Source organism: Amphiprion ocellaris, chromosome 1 (genome assembly GCF_022539595.1).
Source record: "Amphiprion ocellaris isolate individual 3 ecotype Okinawa chromosome 1, ASM2253959v1, whole genome shotgun sequence".
In the NCBI taxonomy this organism is placed as follows: Eukaryota; Metazoa; Chordata; class Actinopteri; family Pomacentridae; genus Amphiprion; species Amphiprion ocellaris.
In genome coordinates, this window is record NC_072766.1 from 1,416,790 (window position 1) to 1,444,202 (window position 27,413).

A 27,413-nucleotide genomic window follows, 5' to 3' on the forward strand; every position below is an offset into this window, starting at 1 on the left:
CTCCTTCTTATCCTTCTGATGGAGTGATGGACGCTCCTTCTGGTCCTTCTGATGGAGTGATGGACGCTCCTTCTGATGGAGTGATGGATGCTCCTTCTGATCCTTCTGAGGGAGTGATGGATGCTCCTTCTGATCCTTCTGATGGAGTGATAGACGCTCCTTCTTATCCTTCTGATGGAGTGATGGACGCTCCTTCTGGTCCTTCTGATGGAGTGATGGACGCTCCTTCTGATGGAGTGATGGATGCTCCTTCTGATCCTTCTGAGGGAGTGATGGACGCTCCTTCTTATCCTTCTGATGGAGTGATGGATGCTCCTTCTGATCCTTCTGATGGAGTGATGGACGCTCCTTCTGGTCCTTCTGATGGAGTGATGGACGCTCCTTCTGATGGAGTGATGGATGCTCCTTCTGATCCTTCTGAGGGAGTGATGGATGCTCCTTCTGATCCTTCTGATGGAGTGATAGACGCTCCTTCTTATCCTTCTGATGGAGTGATGGACGCTCCTTCTTATCCTTCTGATGGAGTGATGGATGCTCCTTCTGATCCTTCTGATGGAGTGATGGATGCTCCTTCTGATCCTTCTGAGGGAGTGATGGACGCTCCTTCTTATCCTTCTGATGGAGTGATGGACGCTCCTTCTGGTCCTTCTGATGGAGTGATGGATGCTCCTTCTGATCCTTCTGAGGGAGTGATGGATGCTCCTTCTGATCCTTCTGATGGAGTGATGGATGCTCCTTCTGATCCTTCTGATGGAGTGATGGACGCTCCTTCTGATCATTCTGATTTAGTGATGGACGCTCCTTCTGATCCTTCTGATCCTTCTGATGGAGTGATGGACGCTCCTTCTGATCCTTCTGATGGAGTGATGGATGCTCCTGATCCTTCTGATGGAGTGATGGACCTCCTTCTGATGGAGTGATGGATGCTCCTTCTGATCCTTCTGATGGAGTGATGGACACTCCTTCTGATCCTTCTGATGGAGTGATGGACGCTCCTTCTGGTCCTTCTGATGGAGTGATGGACGCTCCTTCTGATGGAGTGATGGATGCTCCTTCTGATCCTTCTGATGGAGTGATGGACACTCCTTCTGATCCTTCTGAGGGAGTGATGGACGCTCCTTCTTATCCTTCTGATGGAGTGATGGACGCGCCTTCTGGTCCTTCTGATGGAGTGATGGACGCTCCTTCTGGTCCTTCTGATGGAGTGATGGACGCTCCTTCTGATGGAGTGATGGATGCTCCTTCTTATCCTTCTGAGGGAGTGATGGATGCTCCTTCTGATCCTTCTGATGGAGTGATGGACGCTCCTTCTTATCCTTCTGATGGAGTGATGGACGCTCCTTCTGGTCCTTCTGAGGGAGTGATGGACGCTCCTTCTGATCCTTCTTATCCTTCTGATGGAGTGATGGATGATCCTTCTGATCCTTCTGATGGAGTAATGGACGCTCCTTCTGGACTCTCAGGTATTTTGGACACTTGCGTTATTTATTTGCATTATTTGACCTTTGACTTTTAAAAAAATAATAATTTCTGCCATTACTGTCTTTAAGCTGTTAGCTAACGCCATGCTAGGTTAGCATAGCTACAGCGATGCTATTGCTAACAGAAACAGACGGGAAGTAACTGAAGCTTGATTAGCACAACTTTAGCAACATGGTTATAAACTTACCTGTTGGCTCTGCCAGCTCCTGTAGTGTTACCTGGCTGTAGGTTACTCCTGTACCTGATTGAGGACTGATGGAGTCAGAGTTCCTTGTGTTAATGAACGGTTCAACGACATCACTCAACAGCGTTTAATCGGCGGCCAATAAATCAGTCGGGACCTACTGTTAGTAAAAATAGCTCATCATTAATCATGGATGTTGACTGAAATGAAACATTATCAGGATACTGAAGTACATTTTTCAGCTTTCCAGATGCATAAAATGTCTGAACTTGTGATTCCTTTTGGAGCAGGTTAAAACGTGAACAGCTCATCACTAGTAGGTGAACCTAACCTGTTTCACTAGAGTCTAACCCATAGACTGTATATAAAGACATAACCTTTATATACAGTCTATGGTCTAACCCCAGCTCACATTCCTTATTAGAGGCTGAATGTTTACAAGGTGCCGAAGCTCGCTGGTGTAAAGAAAAGGAACCTCTGGGTCAGAACAAGAAAAATAAAGTGCCTCATTGCAAAACTAAAGGTGGCACAATTACCCAGTTATCATATTAGTTTATTGTCGTGATAGTTTATTATTAATCCAGACAGGAAATAAAGCTGAATGAATCCCAGGGTTATTTATTGGGGTGTTTTTGTCTGTCTGATGCTTCATCATGGAGCCGCTAATAGCGCCCATGCTGTCACATCTGTGTGGAAACAGCTGGTGTTAGGAGAAGTATTTGAAGCTGTGAGGGAGATTACAGCCTCACTAATTAGGTGAAAGGCCTTTTTCCTGGGTTGAAGACCAAAAACAATAATCTAATTGTCTGAGTGTGAGTGTTCCTGGTTGGGTGTCTTTGATCCGACGCTGATGAACGGTAAACAATGATAAAAGTGTTGTCCTCCAGACATCTGAAGGCATGTGGCTGGCGATATAAAAGGAACAACTCATGCACCTGAACTGAAGCCCTGTTTGCCACGAGAAGTCTTCAGGCACAGAATTGACTCATTGCTCATAAAGTGTGTAATCGTACGGGGGTTTCCAGCCGTTGACGTCCACGGGGGCGTATTTACCTGAGTCTGGCAGAGGAAAGGCGCTCAGCATTCGGGGACCTGAGCAGCTCCAGGAATCGTGCCGTCCCCTTACAGTAAATCACGTAGCGGTAGGGGTCGTTGAAAAACTTTAAACGTCTGAGTTGGTATTTCCAGCTAAACATCTCATTCCTGGACACCAGCTGTTTGGCAGAGCAGAAACGGGGCCGTATATCTGTGGTGGGTTTCTGCTTAAGGTAGCAGTGCTGTGGATTCTTTTTCAGACGTTGTTGAGGGTACGAGATGTCTGTTCTATCTTTAGTGAGTCTGGTGTAAATGACAGGGCTGTCTGCAGTGTGTGTGTGCCGATTATTGAATGTTAAATCGGCCAGATACCAACCAGAGCATCACCTGTCATCATGTAACTTCATTTTAAGCCTATTCTAAAGGTGGCACAGATTATCAAATGTTTAACTTTATGATCAAAACGACAAAAGTCAGACAGAAAAAACAAAAAGAACAACAAAAACAAGACAATATATTACAAAACAACAAAAACAAGAAACGAAATGAGAAAAAATGAGATAAACGACATGAAACAAAACAAAACAGACAAAACGAGACAAAAAACAACAAATAAAATGAAACACAAAACAACAAAAACAAGACAAAATATTACAAAAATGAGACACTAAATGACAAAAAGAGACACAAAATTACAAAAATAATACAAATGACACGAAACACAACAAAACAGAGACAAAAATGAGATAAAAAGTTAGAAAGTGACAAAAAAATGGAAATGCTAACCAGCTAAATATCACCAATCTGTCTCCAGAACCACTGATGCAAACTGGCAGCTCTGAACTGTAATGTGTTGAACAGTTGTCAGCCCTGGGAGTGACTTTTACTGAATGTCAGCTGGGATTAGATCTGTGAATGTATGGACTGTTCTATTTACATCATAATCACAAATATCCTTTTCTGCTGTTTCTGTGTGTGCGTGGTGAGCATTTAAATGCATGCAGAGGTAATCAGACTTTACAATGAGAGCAGGTTGTGTTCCCTGAGACGCCCTCAGTCTTCACAGATGTGTTTAAACACAATGTACAGCACAAAGTAGAAGTGAATCAGACACCTTCTGCTTGCCAAATTAAATAGTTCTATGAAAAATACAAACATAGTTAGGGAAACTGAATCTGTCTTCTCCAGAGCAAACCAGCTGCCAAGCCTGGAACGATAATAAACAGAAGGTCTAAACCCTGGTCGGAACAGTAGCTGCCAGGGTGTAAAACAACAGAAAATATCGTCACACGTAGACGTTCCCTTTGGAAATACCACGCCACAAGATGTGTTGAATTAACCGTTGATGTGTTGTCATAAGGATTGCATTTAAAAGGGCTGTGAGAAGGGCTTAACTTGGTGTTTGCGTGGTCAACCTGCAGCAGATAATTACGCATAAGCTTTGTGAAACCTAATAATTACAAGCAGAAAATTGTAGACGGTTTGGTTTTCCACTGAGATCCAAGAGGAGAAGAAAGCCTGCTAGACTTTTTCCATCTGCCTCACAATGAATGTAAATCCAAGCGCAATGAAACACGAGTGTGTGTTCTCTGAGGATGAAGACATGACAGGCAGGAGTTTATTTTAGGCCACAAGTCAGAATGACCGAAGTATCTGAGAGAGTTGTGAGCTGCTTGATTGGATGTAGGAATGTGGTGAGTGACTGAAATTCAGTTTTTGTGTGTCTCTCCTGGAGGGTAACACTACAAGGCTGAGGCTGTATATTATAAGCCTCTGAATGTCTGTCACCCAGAACTATATGGTTCACATTCTTAGGAAGCAGACGGGGGAAGAATCCTTCCTGACATATAACACCTTACTGGGTCTGTGGAAGTAACTCCATACGGGCAGCGAGGCTTTGGTTTAAGCTGGGTGTTGAGAGACATGGCTTTGCCCCCAATCTGGATGTGTGAGCTTTGCGGTGTTCCTTTGTCGTCCATCTTGTGGCGTGCAGCTTTAGTTTCCACATTAGTCTATTTCCCACTATTGCTACTGGCACAACTCAACCTGCACAAGGCTCCGCCAGAGATCTGGAAAAGTTAGCATGACTTACTCAGGCTCAGACAGAAACATTTACGTCTCTCTTTCTCTGTAGGTGTTGCTTCAATATGTTTATGTTTTTCTGTATATTGGGACTCATTATTACTAATGAGCTTGTATAAATGACCAAATAATAAGACAAAGCTGTCAGACTGCTAAGAAAACTTAATATTGATGAAAGAAGCATTTCTTTGATTCCTCTAAAGATTCTGGTTGAGTTTCCATCTAAATCTCTAAAACTGATTTGGACCTCCACGGTGGCTGCATGCTGAGTAAAGCGCTCTGAGATGGATGTAATTACATCCTCAGACCAGTTAATAAGAGCCTAATAACTCAGCATTGCAGAAACTCCAACCAAAGTTTTTGTTCTTCTGCTTTATGTTGTGTCATCGGGATCAGTGCTGCGAGACATTTTTGGCGTTTTGAACCAGGAGCATTAAATGTCACATCGAGACTAAAAACTAAAGTTAAATCCAACATGTCAGGATTCATTATGTGACGATGCAGAGGAAGACTTTGGTGATTAACGAATGCTGGACAGTTAAAGGTGCAGAAAGAGATCTGTTGTTTTCCTTGGGCAGACCAACTCCACAGCAAGCCGACAAAACCACAGCTATGATATATTCTGTCATTAGCTACTGAATGTTTGTCAGGGGATGAGAATTAACCCGTCTCTGAAGACGTTCTGCCACCTGACGAATATCAGAATCTATCTGCATAAAAATATCTGAAAATCTTATATTCACTTTGTTTCAACTCTGCTTTGGTCTCTACCAGCTGCTGCTGTAGGGACTGTCTGGTTTATAATGATGTTGGATGGAAAACCAAAAAGTGTCTAAAAGAGCCACACAGATCTACAGGGTATGGCGTTAGTAATTAGTCATCTCATTTTCTTCTAAACATAGTGAAGTATGTAGATTTTACAGCATAGCTTTTATTTCAGTAATAAGCAGTGATAGGAATAATGGCATTATAATAAACAGCGTTACTAACAGCACTATTTTTTCAGTAACGGGTAATCTGATTACTATTTTCATCTTTACAACGGCGTTGCGACAATTAAATGGGACTTTATAAACTAAAGCTGCTCATTGAAGCTCTTGTCGTCTGACTTGGTTTTCAGCCACAGGAGCTGGAAAGCTGTTTATTATTTTCTTTGGTGAGGGAAGGCGAGATAACCCATAAATGATGACGACTGGCTCAGATAGAGGAAGCTTTCATGGTCAGCCAATCAGAGGCAGAGTTCAGTTTACACCCAAACTAGCAGAGGTGAGCTGCAGCAGTCTGCAGGGAAAGTTGGCATTTTCAAAGTGGAAGTACCGACACTACTTTATTCTGCTTGATCTAAAAGGCCAGAACATGCATGTGAAGTGAACTTAATGTCCTGGAGAGAAGTGTTTGTCTGTTGTCAAAAACTCTAATCTAATGAAGCATCTCTCAACGACATCGTTTCTACTAAACTGGAGTCCAAAAACACGTTGTTGACTCTGTTGATGATGATAGCAGGACAGGTGTGGCTAACCTGAGCTAATGGGAGCCACGCCGTCCAAGCAGCTGAAACTGGATTTTTCTGCTTCAGCTTCACAAAAACATGACACAGACTGAGCTGAATGGAACGATCGGCTGGTATGTTGTAGAGAACATGCTCCAATATCAACAGCTGACTCCTTCAGTGCTCTTGTAAGTAAAATCCCAGGGAGATCAGGAGCCGGACACCATGCAGAAAGACATTTTCTAAATGCATCGATGCTGAGTAGCTAAAGTTAATGCTGAGCTCAAAGGGATTTACAGAATTAGAATATGTAACTTTATGCAACCGACTGTGAAACCTGTTTAGAAAAAGTCCAAATTCTTGGACATATTTAAACTAAAAGAAAAAAAGTAATGCAGTAGTTACCTTCCCTGGTAACTAGTTAGTTTTAAAGTGGAGTAATTCAGTTACTCACTCAGTTACTTTTGGAAGAAGTAACTAGTAACTATACTTACTTTTTAAAAGTACCATGCTCAACGCTGGTAATAAACAAATATGTCAGGAATTAGTTCTGTGGTCGCCTCTGGTCCAGCAGCATCTAGCGTCTTCGATAAATCACCAACTTCAGCAGCTGCCGGAAGAAGCTGGAGTCTTTTTTTGATTTGAACCAAGATAAAAACATTCACTCCTCCAGGCTGCACAAAGAAACTACATCTGCATCAGCGTTTGTGTTTATCTCATCATAAACTGGTTTTGAATCCATATCATATCCATAAAACTCACCAGGTCACTTTAATGTTGTTTTTCTTCCTTCATAGCAGTAATCTCTGAAACCTAGTCTAACCCTAACCCAGCTTTTGTTCGTCTAGTTCCTGCTGTCTGAGCTCGTGGTGATCCCTGAATACTGTCTCATCTCTTCATCAGACTGTGACTTGATTTATCTGGAATGGTGTTAAAGCTGTGTGGATGAAAAAAACAGAGATATTTATTCCTTTTCTGGACACGCTGTTTGAAAAGCTCCTGTCCACAGCCTTATATTTGTTTCATCTTTGCATAGTTTAAACTTTTAAGGGATTTTGAATTCATTTTTTTTGTTCTTGAACAGAATCTGGAAGTTTGCTTTGCTCTCTCTTTGTCACTGTTAAAAATATTCATGATGTTTAAATCTGGAACTCCCTTTAAAATGGCCTAAAGATGCATTCCTCTAATGACCAGTCAATGCTGAGGTGACTGAGGAATCAAGTTCTCCAATCCTGAACACACTATGGGGCCTTTTTGATGTAATAGTCAAGATACTGATGGAAGGCATTGCCCCAGTTTATCAATTATCTGCTTTATTGTGACATTCTTTGGCATTATTTATGGTAACTTCTTTCTTGGGACTGATTCAAGCTCTCTGTGATCCTGAAATGAATCTTCAGGCAAAGAAAATGGATGATAGAATTTCTATTTTTCTTCCAACCCTGCTGATTTACCCCAGAATTAACTGAAGTCCAGCGTATAACTGTGTGTCCGACTTGGTGTTCCCAGAGGTACCACAATGACTTACACATAGCGATATGTGGGATGTATTCCATGTTTCTGCTTCAGCTTAGCTCTGAGTACACCGTCTCTGAAGCTCTCAGATAGAGTTTACATGTATGATAGTTTGTTTATTCTACACGCCATCTTTAGGAAACATCAACAGAACATGCACAGAACAGACACAGATGCATCCACACAGAGATGCTTTCTGTGTTTGTTTTCTCATCGCAGTATAATGTTGCTCATATGTGGAGTCCACACCGAGGATTCATCCTGAAAACATACAGAAACATGAAGAGACGTTTCCAGATTCACTGTAAGCCTCAAAATCATTCAACAAACAGCTGGTGTTCTGCAGAGTAACAGAATTCTGTGTTGTGGCCTCAGAAAACCCACTGAATTTCTCCCAGCCTGCATTCTGTCACTCAGGTTCTCCTCAGGCTGCTTCCATCTGTGTTCCTGCAGATGATTTCATATCTGCTGAAACAGACACGACTTTAACCAGAAGTTACTGGGATAAGGACACACTTTGATGTTGGATGTTTTTATTTGTGAGACACTGTGTTTAACATTTGCAGCAGTGTTTTTAATTTAGGTACAACTTGAAATTCCCTTTAGTATCATCTTCAGGGCCAAGTTAGGCCACTTTATGTTTTTATTTCACAACATTTCAAATTCTTCCTGTTTAAAACTTTTATATGAAAACTGTGGCTGAACCCCAGGAGCCTAATGATGAACTTCCTCACCAGTGTAATTCAGTTCAGTTCAGTTTTATTTAAATAGCACCAGTTACAGGTCAGATTGTCTCAAGATGCTTTCCAGAACCCATATGAACCCCAGAGCAGCCCTAAGGTGACAGTGGCAAGAAAACACCCTTTTAACAGGGAAAAAAAGTGTAGCCTTATTTCATCCTAATTTTATAAATCTATATTTAATACCCAATAGAGATGTTAGATCAATATCTTTATCGTTTTTTTTTTTTTTTTTTGTCTGTCATGAAAACCGATAAAATAATGGCTGGATTTACTCATAGAGGGAGGGAGAGTGTCAACTGTTGTTTGAGACCATTTTTTTTTTTAAAGGCATTTTTTTCATAACATAACATTAGTTTTCTTATTTTACAGACAATGTTTCCATCTGAAAGCCTTGTTGCATCTGAGAATGCATCCAATGGAGCATCACAATAAAATGAGGCATGATGTGTTAAATCCATCACAGGAGATATGAGATGTTACCTGAAATTAGTTAAACAGCCCACAGATATCAGTATGGGATGATATCGGAATCAGAAATTGAGAGTTGGATGATATCGGCATATCGGTTATCGGCAGAAAAACCAATATTGGACATCCCTAATACCTGATAATGTTGTATGCAAACATTACAGAACTATGGCAAATGACTTGAATGAGAAATAAAATTGCATAAATCACTTATTTGCATGAAAATACAGGACATTAGATACATATTTTGGGGAAAAATAGTTTAAAGTGCATTTTTTAAAATTAAAAATAATTTTAATAATGTAAAAAAGGTGCTCCATGTGTGCAATCTATAAAATCTGAGTGATGCTCACTAACTAAGAATTAATCATTTATACAAAGACTCTTTAATTTAGTATTTGGCATTATGTTCATTCTCCTTTTCAATACTTTCTTTCACATTTTATTTGCTATTTTTGCCCGAATGAAAACATATGTACACCAGAGTGTTCATAAATGTGAACCAGTGATCTTAAGCTGACAAACCTGTGAGGATAATACATGAAGGTCTCATTGGTTCAGGTATCTTACAGCCCATAATGCTGACAGAGTGCTCTTCCCAACATGTTCTCCTGGTTAATGCTTTATGCAGAGGCTACTTGCTGGAATCTCTCCCTGCTGTCCTCACAGCAGAAGATATGCTGCCAAAAATGAGCTGCAGGAACGGCAACATGCTTCAGAAAGTTCCTCGGAGGACTTTGAGTGAGCCCTGTGTTGCATAAAACCATTCATTGTTTCAGTCTGACCCTGCCTTCTTTGGCTGTGATTTATGGAAAGTAACATCTCCACGGGCAGTAACCCTCAGCATGTACGACCGAATGTTTGAAGAACAACTTCCAAGAAATATCTCAAGCGGTAACAGAGAACTGGAGTTAACTTCTGGACACAGGATATGAGAGTGTGCATGGAGACTGCATGTGGAACTTCTAGTATCAGGAGATGTGGGAGGTTTCATACCCACATCTGAAAGTCTGAAGCTGTTCTCCCAGCTGGTTTATCTTTTTCAGGCGCTCCTTCATATGATCTTGTTTCTTCAGATCTTTTTCTCTGTGCTGAAGTCTGTTTTCATGAGACAGAGAGGGATATGGTTTCCCTATTTCACAAGAAAAAAAACTTTCTGGTTTTAAAATCAGAGTCTTAGGTCTGTTCATGAATATTGGCAGGTTTAGGGGAAATAAGGGACACTATTTGAACTTGTGTCTGTTAGCAGGTGGTGATTAGGTTTGTATTTTGCTGAGTTGGGATAATGATCTGGATGTGAAAGTAGCCCATTGCTGGCTAACATGTGACCCATAGCACCTCCAGAAGCTGGAAATGTGGCTGTATGTCTGTCAGCTTGGATTTATGCTGTTTTTCGCCCCCTTAGGGGTCAAAAATCAATTAATGACGCCTTAAAGTGTTGACGACTGGCCTTTGAAGACTGTTTCCTAGTGATGAATTGTCCCAAATGGGTTTCTTTCCTGAAACACTGAATCACACTTAAAGACTCTTGTGAAAACAGTCGTATTTGAATTGAAAAATCTGCCTCATTCCACTCTGACCTCGGATGTTCAACAAAAGTGATGAAGCGTCAGACAGAAGCAGCTGAAGGAAAGCCCCAGCAAGCGGCCTTGGAGGTCTCAGACTTGACAACGTTCTAGCTGGTAGATGCCGGGTCTTAGCATGAGGCAGGGTTAGGGTTAGGGTTAGCCTGAACTCTGATGACGGCTGGATATTCACCTCTTTATGTCTGATCTCGGAGGACGTTTCCTTCTCCAGCCTGAGACGGCGTATATCGCACACGAACAGATAATCCAGGGGTGATTGAGGTAATTGCTTGCAGCCCTGGAGAGGTGAGGTAAGTGCAGCTCCTGTTCAGTATTGATTTTCAGGCTTCACAGTTGGTCTCTGCACGACTTAGATGTGCTCTGGGGGAGGGAGAAAAGACTTTCAAAACCTAATTTTTCACACTCCGTTTAGCTCACCGCTGGTCCCCCTCCTAACCCCAGGACCCCCTCACAGAGCCACATATCTACATGGTAATTTTGGTTAGCAGCAAAGCATTGGGGAGAACTTCTCACCACCACCCTCGGTCTCTAAACTCTGACAGAAAGAGTCTGTAAACGGTGCTGGCACACTGCCTCCATTCAGAGAAGCAGACCTTCATTTAATTACAGGTTCCTCTCTGATCTATCATTCGTCTGGACCCACAATACTGACTGAAACTATTCTTGTTATGAAACTTTTCATGTTTATGGAGAAGTTTTTCATGTTATAATGACTGCCAAACCCCTATAAATTCTTGATTTTTTCCCTCTCCAATTTGGTAATGTTATATTCCCATTGATGGGCAAAGAACACTGCCTTTTAAAACGGTTCTTTGTTGTGTTGTCTTGTTAGTCTGCCTGAGGAACTCACTGTATGCTCAGAATATAACCAGGCAGATCCACAACTTAATGTCAGAGTCACGTTATAGTTTAGTTCAGTGCTGTTCTGATCTTAGTCTAGGTTCCACATCCAGTCCAGTCTGATTTTCAGTGGACCAGACCAGTAAAACTACAGCAGAATAACCTATAAATAACCATAACTCCTAATGGTTCCTTTGTTTCAGTGCAAAAATGTACATTCTGAAAATGTTCACATTTAAGGAATTATCTTTTTTACAAAACATCATGAGAAAAACTGAAATTTCTGAAGAAAAATAAATTTCATCAACATTCAGCCTCAGTTCATTATTTCAACATTACAACTTCCAGATCACAGAGTGTCTAACAACGAATAAAGCAAAACACAAAATGACAAAAATGAGACAAAAACAGAAGCAAGACAAAAAGGAAACACAAAGCAACAAAAACATGAGAAAAACAAAAGTCAGACACAAAAAACAACAAAAACAAGACAAAATCTCACAAAAATGAGACACATAACGACAAAAGCGAGACACAAAATGACAAAAATGAGACAAATGACAAAAGAGACAAAAATAAACAAAGCCACAAAAAAATGGGCACAAACGAGATAAAAAATGACAAAAACGAGAAACAAAATGACAAAAACGATACACAAAGCAATGAATAAAGGAAAACACAAAATGACAAAAACGTGAGACAAACCATAAGTCAGACAGAAAAAGACAAAGAACAACAAAAATAAGACAAAATATTACAAAAATGAGACACAAAATGACAAAAGAACAATGAACAATCTAGTATTTTACTTTATGATCAAAACACCTTGTCATGGTCTAGAAATTATTTTAAATTAATAGTTTTATTAATTCACAATCTGCAGTTCATGTCTTCTCTGGAATTTTTACACTTTGAGGGCCGGATTGGACCCTCTGGAGGACCGCTTTTGGCCTACAGGCCACATGTTGGACACCCCTGGTTTAAGACAAGGGAACGTGTTAACATGAAATGCAGACGTGTGTGCTGTATCATGGAATATCACTTAGCTTCACCGAATAGTCGCCGATGCGTATCAGTAATACTGTGTGCATAAACAGTCCGACAGGCACCACAGCAGCACCAGGCGTCATTTCCTGACTTAAAAGTAGAAACAAGGGGCCAGCAGTCTACTGAGCAGCAGTGATGAAGGACTAAATCCAATGAGCTTTTAAGCACCTTTAATGAAAGCAGGTCTTGATTTTTCGGTTAACCTAAGTGGTTTCAGTGCACATGCTGGCCTGATTTGTGTGATCTGTGGTTGCTCTGTGTTGAAATGAAAAGGGACCATGACTGCAAACTCGGAGGAAGTGTCTTTTTAGAGCCAAAGATGTATGTTTGACAGATTTTCAGATACACGGCAGCTGTGTAGGCGATAGATATGAGTACGGTTTTTCCTGGCTCAGAACACATGACCGCGTGCATGAGTGATCCTCGTAACGTAAAGGCAATGAGTCTGTGTTATCTCATTTGGTAGAAATCTGTTATTTCTGACCATTTGATGGACAGAAATGTTTAATATTGCTTGACTAAATGAAACCCCAATTAACACAACAGGTTAGAATCTATACTCTCCTTTCAGAGAGGACATGGCCGCTGGAGATTTTCCTTTGGCTCAAACAGACCTTTTTGGGAGGTGCCAAAAATTCCTTTATGCAAGCAAAAGCCTGTATCAGATCTGGAAATGTGACAGACTCGTCATTATTGACTTCATGATGAGTTTCTCATGTGCTGTTTGACCACCGCTCACTGTGGGAAGATACTTTCCAAGGCTTGTGTTCTTGTTCCGTGCTTCATTTGTTGCTTCAGATTTTTATATTAACCTGTCGCATCCTGTAATTCTGACCTCCCTAGTTCTCTTTACCTAGTTTTCCCTTCTACCAACATAGTAGCCAAATTAGCTCACTCTTTCACCTTTCTGATGCTGACACCAAAAACACCAACCACCATCTTCTCCGACTCCAGCTGAGCTTGGTAGTTACATGGTTGACTGATTATGCAGCGAGTCTTTCAGGGGAGACGTCATCCAGATATAATCAGTGGAGCATCAACAGTGATTTTCCCTGTGTGCATAGAGGAGTCTCACCAAATTAAAACTAGTTATATCTTCATTTGTGCAACTGTGGCACCCTAAACCTGGAGTAGTTGATTTTTTGACCATGTGGACACCAAAAAACAAGCTGTAAACACAACACCTAACAACTTAACCTTACAACACCAACAGACTTTGGTGTTGTAGTTTTTCCATATGCTGATAAATCCGTTTATACCACGAAAAACGGATAAAGTAAAAAGTTACTTCAATAAAACATTAAATTGGCAAAAAATAACGACTTTGTATAAAATTAATATTTAACGAGTATTGAACACTGCTAACAAGCTACAGCCTTCCTGTAGTTTTATTAATCTCTTCACATTGGTTTTATATCTAAATACCTGATCTGTATGACATAGTGGCTTCTCCATGCAGTATTAACAGGCTGTAAACGTGTTTATTTCTGCTGTAAAGTTGGTATTTAACATGGTGGTCTATGGGAACTGATTCACTTTTGGAGGAGCCTCAAGTGGACATTTGAGGAACTGCAGGTCTTGGCGTTTCTGGCTTCATTCTTTAGCCTTGGAGGTTGCTGTTTGGTAATATTAATGCTGTTATGAGCATAAAAAATACTACCTTATTCTATTCGTGGAATATGCGCTCCAAATTTGGCTTCAGATCACTGCTTCATATATACCATCTGCACATTTCTTCATATAACTCCTGTATAAGCGGCTCATTATGACAAAAACAGGTGCTAATATATTCTATTCATAACACAGTCTACATTCATTGCCAGTTTAAAACCCATTCTCAGACAGGTGTTAATATATTCTGTTCATAACACAGTCTACCGTCACTGCCAATGTGAAAACCATTTTCCAAACCAGAGTGAAAATGTGGCCTACGTAAAGAAAAGATGTTCATTTATGACATGCGGCGGTTAAGCAGAGAAGTGGAGATCTACCAGGTGACCACAGACTGATTTCAGGAGAGCTAATATACACAAACTATGTCCTATTACGTAAATGGGATCATTTTATGTTCTGCAATAGGACTGGAGGATATGAGGGAACATGCAAACTGCCATCTGCGTTCCTCCATTAATACTCCGGTTAGTTTGTGGTCGTGCCATGATGATAGCATTTAGTGGTGCATAGAGTCTGAAAGAAGACAGATTGCTGTGTGTGTTTCTTTTTTTTAGATTACTATTAGGCTTTTCATACATATATACATATTTTGGAATGACTGATGTGTTGCATAAGCTGGACCCATTTATATGTTTGTTTAATGTTCTCTATTTAGTCTAAAGACAATGCTGTTAGAATTTTGGTGTTGTTACGTCACTTAATGTTTAGTTTTTGTCCAGTTCTAGTTCCTTTTCTGTTTTACATTAACAGCTCAACCCTTATAAACTTTAAATGTTTGTGTCTACCAGAGAAGGCTTTGATTTCTTCAGCCAGTGGAGCTGAGCTGAATGAGAGTATTCCTGCCTGCTGTCAGACTGGACCTCCTTCTTCTCCTTCAGTCCCTCCTACTCCCCCTGAGATATAGGCAGCGTTTTAACTGGGAGTCAGTCAGAGTGGATCTTTAACTGGCTGCCACACACTCAACACTCAGCATCACTATGGAGTACTACTGCTTCGTCCTGCTCTGGATCTGCAGCCAGCAGTTAGGTGAGTTAAAGCTGTTTATATACGAGTGTGTGTGCTGTTGTTAAAGTGTGAGTATGCATCTTCAAATGCTTGTGTCATACTAATGTGTAAATAAGAGCTTCTTTCTTTCCTCCTGTAACTTTGCAGCAGAATGACGGCGCTCTAAGTGTTAGTTATACTTTAACTTGTTCCAACAACAACTGGAAAATTTGAGACTGCTGCTTCAGAAGGGTTTAAATGACCTACATTAAATCACTGTTTTGGTGGTATTTTAAGTCTACACATGCTAATGTATCCCACATTAGAGCAGTGGTGAATGAATGGCTGTTTGTGTGATCATAACCTTACATCTTGACCCAGTATCACAGTAAGAGACAGGAAGGCAGAGCTCAGTGGCTTTACCCAAAGATATGTTTTCCCCCGAAGGTCCACAGAGGTGCTCTACGTCTCCCTGGAAGCAGGCATGCCCTCTCAAATGAAAGCTGATGCTATCGCCTCACAGTGGAGTTTCCAGCGGCTGGAGCTTTGCTGGTGCTCGGCCAGAAATGTGGTCAATTAGCAGTGAAATCACTCTAGCAGCAACACATCCAGACGGACCGGAGGAACAGAGGGACGAGGCCAATAAAAGGCACTGAAAGCGTTATTTTAAGTCGCATAAATTCATATACAGTTGCTGCAAATTCAAGAAAGGCTCATTAAATCTCATACACAGTAGAGATCTCTCAGTATTCCATGAACTGCAGCCACAGTGTTTAAACTCTGTGCTGGGAGAAATTTCCATAAAACTCCATGCATGTTGTCAACATGGCTTATTATCGGCTGGTAGCACCGGATTAACTTATTTCACACCCAGGTAGACTTTAGAAATTACTAAATCTTCAATTTCAGACATTGGGTAAATAATAGAGAACCAAGGCGTGGAAGAGAGGAACTCTTTGTTATAAATATTTGGTTTTATTTTGGAATTTGTTGGAGCAAACCTTTGGACTGATGCCACAGTGAGGAGGACTCTGAACTTGAAGCTGTGGAGAAATGACTGGATGCTGGCTGTGGTGGGACATGTTTTGGCGATAAGAAGGAGGCTGCGTTTTAGTCTGCTGTCTGTGGACTCCTGGGAAGGTTGGACAAGTGATCCCATCCACATAACTCTGACTGAGGCGTCATTTCCCTCATAAGCACTCATGTTCTCAATAGCACTATTCCATCAGGATGTGTCAGCTCTTTTTTTTTCTTGTGTGAATTTTATTTTCCCAATCAAGCTTTAATGGAAAGTTCCTCCTTGAGTTCCATATCAGTGCTGAAGGTGAAGAGTGCACTCAAAAATGACAAAAATAAACTACTGGCATTTTTACAACAAATTAACTACTACTGGAGAGCCTCCAAAATACAAAATGTGCAGTCAATTAAGTCACAAATTACAGCGTTCCAGTTTCTGACAGGATTAAAAAAAACAATCCAGGAGGTGTCCTGATGAAGAATGTAGAGGCCAACAACATTATTATCTTTGTGGGTGAAATTCAAAGTGAATGGTAGCAGTCATGGTCAGTGGGAGGCTGGGTTTACATCATCTTCATCCTAATCCAAGATGTTTTTGTGGTCAGACTGAGCTCAGTTTCATCACTGAGATACTTTTCTATGAAGCTTTGCATTTCGCACCACAGGACAGGTATCAGCTTATTGCAGTGTTTCTCAAATAGTGGGGCGCGCCCCCCTGGGGGGCACAGAGGCATGTCAAGGAGGGCGCGGGCGACTGGGAGGAAAAGGTCCTTCAACACGGAACTAATTAGCTGAACTATTGTTTTAACGTCGGCCTGTTTTTCGCGGCGTACAACAATACTGAAATTGTGCTGACCCCATAGACTGTATATGCCATAGATATAAAAAATATTAATAATAATGATCTTCTATATATATCTATGGTATATGCACTGGCCGTTCAGACTCCAGAGAACGGGAGAACGCATCGTTAATGTGCAGTCGGAACACCAGCGTACTCGATCACGTCACGTACTCGGCTCATCTCCTCCGATTATTTTTACCAGCAATGTCAAACATACGGCCTGTGGGCCAAAACCGGCCCACCAGACGGTCCATTTCGGCCCGCGGGGACGACTTTACAAATGATAAAAATCACAACAACATTAACTGTAAATAGTAAATTTGTAAAACTGTAAATTTAAAATAATTTCTAGAACTTGACAAGTTCTTCTGATCATGAAGTAAAATACTAGATTGTTCAGTTCCAGATAGCTGTGACTGAATGTTTTGTGTTTTTGTAGACAAACTGTTAGCTGGCAGTTACAATGCATGTGTAAATGATGAACTAAGGCATAATAGGCTACTGTTGAAACTGAACTTGTTTTCCTTAAGAAATTTCAGATTCATAATATTTTGTAAAAAGATACTTCATTAAATGTGAACATTTTCAGAATGTACTTTTTTTGAACTAAAACAAAGGGGAAAAGTTGGAGTTGTGGTTATTTATAGGTTGTTATGCTGTGATTTTACTGGTGGGGCCCACTGGAGATCAGATTGGGCTGAATGTGGCCCTGAACTAAAAAGAGTTTGACACCCCTGATCTTTACTGTGAAAAACAACAAAATGGAATCAGATAAAATAACACAGCCCTGCATATTCATGTTTTCACATTTAAAAAAAAAAAAATAAATAAATATATATATATATATACACACACACACACACACACACACACACACACACACACACACACACACACACACACACACACACACACACAAAGTTATTGAGGGGGCACGAAGGTTTTTTGTCCTCCAAAGGGGGGCCCGACAGAAAAAATTTGAGAACCACTGGCTTATTGTAACCATTATACTACAGAAAGCATTACCTGATTTAGTCACGATTTAAAGTGCCATTACTGATTTGGCCACTAGGACCCAGAAGAACCAGACAGACACTTTTAATGTTGATGCTTTTAAATGCAAGAGAGTCAATGTTTGGACAATGCAGTTATGTAGCATTGGCTGTAACCATGAAGATAAAATATTACCTCATGCCGTCGCTAACATGGACCAACATTAGCTGCAGTCTGAAATAATTATTCATCCTCCTGATGGTTTAAGATAAGATAGTCCTTTATTTCTCCCCACACCAGGGGAAATTCACATTTCTACCAACTCCTGAGTAAAAGCTCTCTTTTAGTTGTTCAGTGATCCATTCTGTTCACCAGCTAGTGGCTGCATTTGTACTTCTGCCATTTCACTACTCTGCAAAAGAACGCAGCAGATTTATGTGACGATCGATGTACGTTGGTCTGTCTGTCCGTCCATCTGTCTGTCCGTCTGTCCGTGTGCAACATTACTCAAAAACGGACTCACAGATTTGGATGAAATTTCCAGGGAAGGTCAGAAATGACACAAGGACCAAGTGATTAGATTTTGGCAGTGATGCGGCTTATAGTCTGGTTCCACGGATTAGTTGAGGATTTCTGTATCATTGCCAGATAGCGACACGGCGTCACTGTAACCATGACAACAAGTGAACACTACTGATTGCAATCGTACTACAAATCCACCGCCTAGGACTTATTGAGACTTACATTATATTATACAAGGAAATAATAATAATAATAATAACTGATTAAATTGTGGGGGTGTTTCTGAGTCCCATCAATTCCCGCCACCCGCTATACATTTAGGTCATGTGATTCGGTATCCATACAGAACGTACACATGCAGAACACACACCTGTACTCAAGGCCATTGTGTTTGTGGATAAATCTATATTCTATAGTGCCGTGATTTCTAATCATCAATAACTAAGAAATAAATACTGCATTTGTGACAGTGCCATACGGGGGAATGAGCAGTTTTGGCGGAGGACTGCACTCTCTGAGTTACTGGGGAGATCATGTTACTGGAATTACCTGTTTGCAGATAAATGTCTCTAGGACAATGCTATGGTTCAGGCGGAGGAGTCCAGTCTCATTCCCGACTTGTACACTTTTTCAGAACCTTTTGGTGTCACATTTTAACACACTGGGCACCTTTTTTGCACTTTTTCAACATGCAAGGTTGTCCGATAGACCTATAGAATGCTAAGAATGTCAGAAATAGATGCCAAATGTGTCTGCTGGGGTTGTCTCTTTCCTTCCTTTTCAAGCAACACATTTACCTTGTAACATGTGTTAAAAGTTGTGAAAGCTGTCCTTAAGTCCCAGACTTAACCAGCGAATCACAACAACTGAGTGGACAATAACAGTAACAGGTCTGTTCTGTACTTAACCACTGCACTGCAGCCCCCTTTTAAACTGAAAACCTTTTAAACTTGAAAACCGTTCAAATTTGAAAACCTTTATACTATTACTGGCACTGGTGACAGCACACCCAGAGGACACTCAACAGCCACTGCTGCCACCTTTATATCAGTAGACAGGAGTCATAATTTCTGCAGCCAGTAGAGCCAATCTGAGCATTGATCTATGTCTGGAGTGTCCAACATGCAGCCTGTGGGCCAAAAGCGGTCCTCCAGAGGGTCCCATCCGGCCCTCAACGTGTAAAAATTCTAGAGAAGACATTAACTGCAGATTGTAAATTAGTAAAACTATAAATTTAAAATCATTTCTAGACCATGACAAGTTGTTTGGATCATAAAGTAAAATACTGGATTGTTCATTGTTCTGTTGTTGTTTTGTCTTATTTTTGTAATATTTTGTCTGGTTTTTGTTGTTTTTTATCTGACTTTTGTTCTTTGTCTCATGTTTTTGTCGATTTGTTTCTCGTTTTTGTCGTTTTGTGTTTCCTTTTCATCTCGTTTGTGGTTTTTGTCTTATTTTTGTCATTTTGTGTTCTGCTTTATTCGTTGTTTTGAATGTCGTTTTGTGTTTTTTGTCTCATTTTTGTTGTTTTTCCATTTTTTTGTTGCTTTGTAACTTGTTTGTCAAATTTTTTTGGTCTCTTTTTTGTTTTATTTCGTGTTGTGTCATTTTTTTACGTTTTTTTGTCTCATTTTTTGCAATATTTTGTCTTGTTTTTGTTGTTTATTTTGTCTTTTTTTTAATCTGACTCTTGTCGTTTTGATCCTATCGTAAAACTGTTCCGGTCCATCCATCCCATCCATCATCTATACACCGCTTAATCCTCACTAGGGTCATGGGGGGCTGGAGTCTATCCCAGCTGACTCAGGTGAAGGCAGGGGACACCCTAGACAGGTCACCAGTCTGTCACAGGGCTACATACAGAGACAAACAATCACTCTCACATTCACACCTACGGGCAATTTAGAATAATCAATGAACCTCAGCATATTTTTGGACTGTGGGAGGAAGCCGGAGTACCCGGAGAAAACCCACGCATGCACAGGGAGAACATGCAAACTCCATGCAGAAAGATCCCGGGAAAGCCGGGACGTGAACCAGGGATGTTCTAGCTGCAAGGTGAAAGTGCTAACCACTACGCCACTGTGCAGCCCTGGTCCGGTCCACTGGAGATCAAACTGGGCTGAATGTGGAACCTGGACTAAAATCAGTTGACTCTTCTGATCTATGTTGTTTTGGGACATTTACTGAACCAGTCCTTTCATTTCAGTCTTTTCTGTGTTTACTGAAGAAGATTGTTTGTTTTTTCCTGCTAAGAATATAATTGATGAGAGCACTGAGGCTGAATTAACTGTAAATTTGCTATTTTTATTATTCTGTTTTTCTCTCTATTGAAATTCTCTGACAGTAAATTGTTTGTTGCCAAAGGTAGTGGAATAAGTTATTAAAGCAAGTGATTGCTGGAAAATGCCCACTCATTCATCAAGCGTAATTCTGTGGTGCTGTATTTATGGGCTGGTGAAGTGTTAGTCAGACAGTTAGTTAATGTTGTACCAGCCAAAGCAAATAACGCTCTCCATCTGAATAAGTCATTACTATGTTATTTCTGAAATGACAGACTGACTAACTCTGACAGTGGTAGTGGTTGTGTGTGATCGCTGGTGCTGCATTGTGCTGCCACGGAGACGTAGTTTGAATCCCTGGAGGGCTTTATGTTGGCTCAGAGGGTTAGCAGCTTGTTCAGCAGTGCCCAGTTGGCCGTGGTGGAACATCTGGTTTTAGATAAGCCTCCCAGTGAATTTACTTTGGCATCAGGTAATAGTGATATGAGGTGCCAGAATGTTTGAAAGTATATTGTCCGCTGTAAAACGCCGTATCTTTCCAGAGAAAATCATTGGAATGGAAACCTGGAATAGATCAATGGAAAATCATTCTGGGATTTAGAGCCGTGCTTGTTAAAGCTGCTGGACCAGGAACACCATCCAGATCCACACATACACACATCAGAAGTGATAGCAAACTGTAAAGCAGTAAAGGAGAGGAAGCACCGCCGTGTACGTGTTATCCTGAATCCCAAACCTTATAAACTCTCTGGATCTCTGATATGAGGATGTCTGCGGTGGAGCTCCAGCGGCTTGGTGTTGCGCCAAAGGCAGCATCGGACTCATGTGGGTTTCACTGGCAACCACTGGACTGAGGTTTATTTATCTGGGCATGGAGGCCGGTACACAGGAAACCCAGCAAGGCTCCAACCTTGTGTTAGAAGCTGCTGATATTACTGAGAATATGAAATGGCTCTGCCACATTAGTAGCTTGAGATGGAAACTGGATAACTTCCATCCTCAGGCTTTCACACCGACACTTCTTCTGTCACTGTCCTGCTAAACCAGTCATTACTCTTGTAGCTTTTGCTCATTTGTTGGTCACCCTTGAGCCTTGGTATCACTGGGGTGTTTATTTTCAGGGCTTAAAAAGGCGACCTGGCATGAAATCAAAGCTCCACATGGACAAAAGACAGACGTCAAAGTGATGCTGCCCGCTGCCCTCCATTTGTAAAGTGATTTATGCCGTCAGCAGTTCCCTGCTGATTTGTATTTATTTTTCATACACCTATCTGTTTCCAATAATCTATTTTCAGTCACCCCTTTTATGGTTCTACATAAACAGAAACTTTAGGAGGATGTTTGGGGGCTGGATGAAAGACCAGCGGAACATGTGAACCATTCATACAACAGGAAATGAGCAGCGTGGAGAATGGGTCAATATTTACATGAAGAGTCTGCCAGGCAGATACGGCCTTTTACTTTAACGGAGGTTTTCATGGAACAGAACAAGCGGTGTATGGTCGTCAACGCGTGATAAACTAAAATAAATGACTTGTTCATTCTGTAGCCGGCAGTCCAGTCTCATACTGGCTGTGGTCTTGATGATTTTGACACCGTCTGCTGTCACAGAAGCCTCAGTTTTTGTTCCAGGTTTTCAGATGCTTGCTGAGGAACACTGGGAGGCGATGTTTGGTTTGCTGTTTGTTTAGGCCGCATATTAACACTCCTAAATATTCACTATCTAAGGAATGCAGACAACTTGACATTTCTGTTGAGGAGACATTTTTCTTCAAGGAAACAGCTGCTCAGTGTGGAACCTCTCTGCATCTCAAAGCACAAACAGTTGGACGGCCAAACAAATAAATGCGGTCTGCTGAGTCAAAACTCCACCCTGTATTTCTGCAGTATTTAGGATTAAAAGGGCACGGCATACTTTTATAAGATAAAAATGATGCTACAAGTTAGCCTGGTTCAGTTTCAATGCTGTAAAACACAGTTTTCAATTTCACAGCTACCTAATTACTGTAACGCTGTTTTACAACTCAGAAGAATTAAGAAATTAAAGCACAACATACTGAGCAAGACTGCAGATTTGTCTATTTATTCTTCAGAAAACATAAGTCATGTCTGGAACGAGCCACAGAGTGATGTAGTTTAATAAAGATCATAAATAGATAACAAAAAGATCTTTGAGTAGAGATGTCGTCCAGCAGGAAGGTGAGATGCTATCAGCAGGGCTTTATAATCACAAGGTAGTAAAATCAGTGACTTACTCTAAACTGTTTTGTAAAGGTGGAGAAATATTGGAGATTTTTGAAGAGCAAAATGTTGCTCAAGGCCAGGCAACAGCTAATGTTGTCCTGGAATGAATGAATAAAACCACAAACTGTTGTATTTGTTTCAGCTTTAAACCAAGACATTAACATTCAACAAAAAATGTGTATTTTCTGAAAACATCGGATCAAATTTATTACTGTACCTGTGCCGTTAGGCTTTTCGGGGTGTCCATCTGGTAGACAGTCATTGTTCTTCATGGACCAACAGGAACAGCAAACACTTTCTCTGAGCTGTGCTGAAAAGACTCAACTGTAGATTTAATTAATGGAAGACTGGCACAAATTCTAACATCAGTTTCTAGAAGGACTGTTCCAGTGGCACGAACAAGTTCTGAAGATAAACAGGTCTCCTAAAGGCGTGATCCAAGATGAAAAGTTCTTTTTAATGTTTTTAGGAAGATGAATGTGTTGTTCTTGCTTTGTGAAACCTGGGAGCACTCTGCAAATGTTTGGGAGATTAAAACCGAACTTTTCCTTGTAAGATCTCAGGCCTTCATTGGCTTGTTAGCTTGTGGTTTTGCTCACAGTCACCATTAGGAAGGACCAAGTGATGTCAATATTAAAGCCTTATAAATTCCCCCCTCAAACGTTGTCCCAACAACCTGCAGCTAAAGGCTCCTCTAAGCAGCTGTCTAGCACTTCAAAACATAAAATACTGGATTCCCAAAGGAGGAGAAGGCTTTAAGGAGATAGGACACTGGCTGTAGGGAGCTGTTGCTTCAGTTTGTAAGGTGTCAGAAGTTTGGAGACAAGTTTGTGGGTTGATGAAGCTAAAACAGTTTAGCTGTAGTTAGCAAAGATGTGTTTGTTGGAAAAGAGATGCAGAATTTCATGAGAAAAAAAGCCTCTCCTTCATGCTTTAGGAGCACGGGGAACATTTCCCTGGTAGAGGAAAGAAGAATGGATTAAATTATACGCCGGCACATTTTGGATGCAAATTTCACACTGAAAAAATATGATGGAAAGAGGATGGCTTCAACAACTGAATAACAATCCTAAAAACAGCTTCAATCCACCGTGGAGCAGCTGGAGAGATGCCAGCTGAAGGTTCTAACCCTAACCCTAATCCAACCTAAACATCATCAGAAATCTGTGGACAGACCTCCAAACACCAGCGTTCAAGACTGCCCAAGAATCTGACGCAACTACAACCCCCTTTTTTGTGAGGAAGAATGCAAATATTCCCCAAGCTAGAATGGAAATCCTCTGAGCCGCTACAGAGAGCGTTTACAAGCTGTGATTCTTACCAGAGGGGGTGTTGCTGAGCACTGGTCTTGCAGGGGGCCCAAACTTTACTCCATGCCTCCTTTCTCTTTCTTCTCGCTTTGAAACTGTGAATGTTGGAAGTAAAAACTTTATGTATTTTGGAAATCAGGTCATCTTTTACTTGCTTTGCTGGAAATTTTGACTATTATACTGTATTTAAATCAAGCAAAGAGGGATGTTATACTCACAGTTGATTGGTTTATGTTTTCTTTTGATGTTTTCTCTGCATAGAAACAGGTAATAGCACAAGTTCTCACCTTCACAGACACATAGTTTTGCTCTGGAGGTTTGTAGAATCAGTTTCTAGCCTGTAGAAACCATAAACACTGCAAACTAATGAGAAATCACCTGGCTTGAATTTACACTCAGCTGCTGTGGAGTCATTAGAATTTCACATCTGTCCATACATTCAACCTCTAGAATGGAAGCACAGCTCACTGAAACCCAGAGTTTCACAGATGGGGAGTGACATATCACTGGATTATTCAGTGTGGGATTCAGTTTACCAGCAGTGTGTTTGTGGCGGTTTAAAGCAGAAGCCACTGCGCTCTCAGCTCAGCCTGCAGCTCAAACTGTGAGAAAATACAGTAATTGTAAGCAATAATGTTCAAATCCTGCAAAATAAAGCTCTGTGTCTCATTAAGCAGCAAGTGTTAATTTCCCTCCTGCTTTCTTTACTGCATTTGTTTCTACAGCTCTAAAGTGTGAGTTGATGTAGTTGGGATTTTTAATATCAGTAAGCTGTAGTTTAAAGATGATCATGAACTTGCAGTAGCTGAAACATCAGCAGAGCGACACAAATCACACACTGAGGGTAGGTCTGGCAACTAGTGAGACAGACATCAGCAGGAGATCATGTAGAAGACAGATGATCGGAGAGGAAGTCAAACTGGGAGACCAATTCATTTTTTCCTCTTCTCCACCGCCAGGACTGAGATTTCATCACCTCTGTGTCCTCACACTAAGGTCCTCCTCTTGATGGTAATTTAAAAGCCAAATAATGCTGTCACCATTAATAAGCCAAGCCGGTGACATGCAGATGCAGAAAATACCTCCTCTGATTGGTATTTTAACTGAAAACAGACACTCCTCTGAAAGATGTCTAAAGATGGGAGAGAAATTTGAGGACACAATCAGGAAAACAGATTCGCTGTTTTAACTTCTTCCCCTCTTACTACGTCAGGTCACACTTCGGCATCTATTATCAAAACACAACTACCTGCTGCGAAATATTAAGAACAAATAGCGATTTTGTTGTCTTGTCTTTTCAGCTCTCTCATCAGTAAAGGGTTTTACAACTTTGACGTAAACTTCGACACTTGCTTTTGGAATCGAGGACGATGGGAGGCCGTGTAGGTGGTCATGTTGATGCTAAAGTCCTCTGGGTCTGCAGATGGAAAAAGGAACGTGACAGACAGCTCAGTTTATCTGATTATTATTTGTTTCCTGGTGAAGGAAGTCTGTGTTTGTGCTGGAGAAGGAGAATGAGCGGAGACAGTTGAGGGATCATTTTAAAGGATGAGTAGTCGACTTTGCTGCTCTTTATTGCTTTGAGGTCCAGATGCTGACATTTAATCCAGCTCAGGCATCTCATCAAAACTGCTGTGATTCTACTATTCAGCTCTGACTCACTTTAATCTAACTGGTCACTACACTTCAGAGCGCTAATGCCAGAGATTGAAGCTACTTCTGATACTAATGAAAGTTGCCTTTTCTTTTTCTAGGATTCTTTGACTGCTTTAACATCGACACAAAGAGACACAGGATCATTAAAGGCCCTAAACAAGCTCAGTTCGCATACACCGTCCAGCAACATGTGGCAGCCGGGGGGGAAAAATGGTGAGAGACTCACTTATCTATACTCTACTGATGTGAAAAAATTTTATAGCTTGCTGATGTTTTGCTCATTATTCAACCGGAAAGTTTTATTTTTAAGCCATTGTAAAAAGCACTCCAATAACAGCATCAGATTTTCATTGACGATGTTTTATTACATCAAATATCAGTATCTCCTTCTGTGATGTATATTTTTACCTTCTGTTAAGCAGTAGCAGCTTACCATGGCCAAGACCAAGAGGTCATGATCATTCTGAGTGTAAAACACATGCTGAACGCTGTAATGCTGACAGACTGTCTGACTTGGCAGACAGACATAAGATGTCTCATTTCTTTCCAGCAGGAAGGCTAGTGATCTACTGTACGTCTCCTGTGGTGTGCAAAGCTTCCTCCCGTTAATTTGTGCAGACAAAACAAAGTGCAGTCATGAGCTGAATGCTTCACATTCATCATATTACCTCATAGCACCAACAGAGCCCTGATGCTGCTATTATTAGGCCAGCTGGCACCGTGTGGTGCCCAGAATTAGGCTCTGGCATCACCAAAATGTCTGTTGGCAGGCAGTGTGCCGGCGTCATGTCGAGTTCCAGTTATGTCTCCGTGTATGTCTGTGTATTTAAATCATTAATCCTGTTTATATGTTTATATATTAATTATGTCTGTTTTTTTTTTTAACTTTCTCTGACTTCAATGACTTCCAGACCAGAAAAAATGAGTTCCACATTAGTTTAAATGTCTGAAAACAACCTTTGTTTGTAATTTTCTGACCAGTAACCTCATCCAGTTGTACAAATTATGACCAACATTCATTGTTCTAATACTGGAAGCATGTAAAGAGGAGGTTAGGGTGAATGTCTACATACAAAGTGACTTTTACACCAGAACCCACAGTTTGACCTTTTCCATCCCGTCTCCTTCCTCCGGTTCTACTTTAACCAAGATCCTCCACTGCTGCATGTGTTACTTCATTCTATATATTCTCTTACTTAATACTGCATTTTATGGTGATTGTCAGGCTGGCTGCTGCCAGGCCGAGTTAGTGCCCTCCCCTCTCCTTCCTCTTCCCTGTTAAGGCAGCCCAGCAGTGCAGAGGAGGCAACAAGTGTTCCCTATCTGCCACAATCAGCCAGTTCATTAACTGGTAGAGTGCAACCAATCAAGCAGGATCTGGTTCACTATATAACCAGACACGACCCAGCTCTCAGG

General features: G+C 41.0%; 1 protein-coding gene across 3 annotated transcripts in view; it reads left to right on the plus strand.

The window, feature by feature from the left end:
• The window catches only part of itga11a (integrin, alpha 11a), a 101,861-nt gene that overhangs the window by 11,777 nt on the left and 62,671 nt on the right, over positions 1-27,413 (plus strand). Inside the window, exons 5-6 of one of the 3 annotated variants that reach the window (XM_023279279.3) lie at positions 14,934-15,171; positions 26,096-26,210. In XM_023279279.3, coding sequence (XP_023135047.1) covers positions 15,123-15,171; positions 26,096-26,210 — 164 coding nt within the window. In that variant the 5' untranslated portion in view covers positions 14,934-15,122. Of the gene's footprint in view, positions 1-14,933; positions 15,172-26,095; positions 26,211-27,413 lie in introns of those variants that run through there. The other 2 variants (XM_055012004.1, XM_035952392.2) reach the window with 2 other exon arrangements.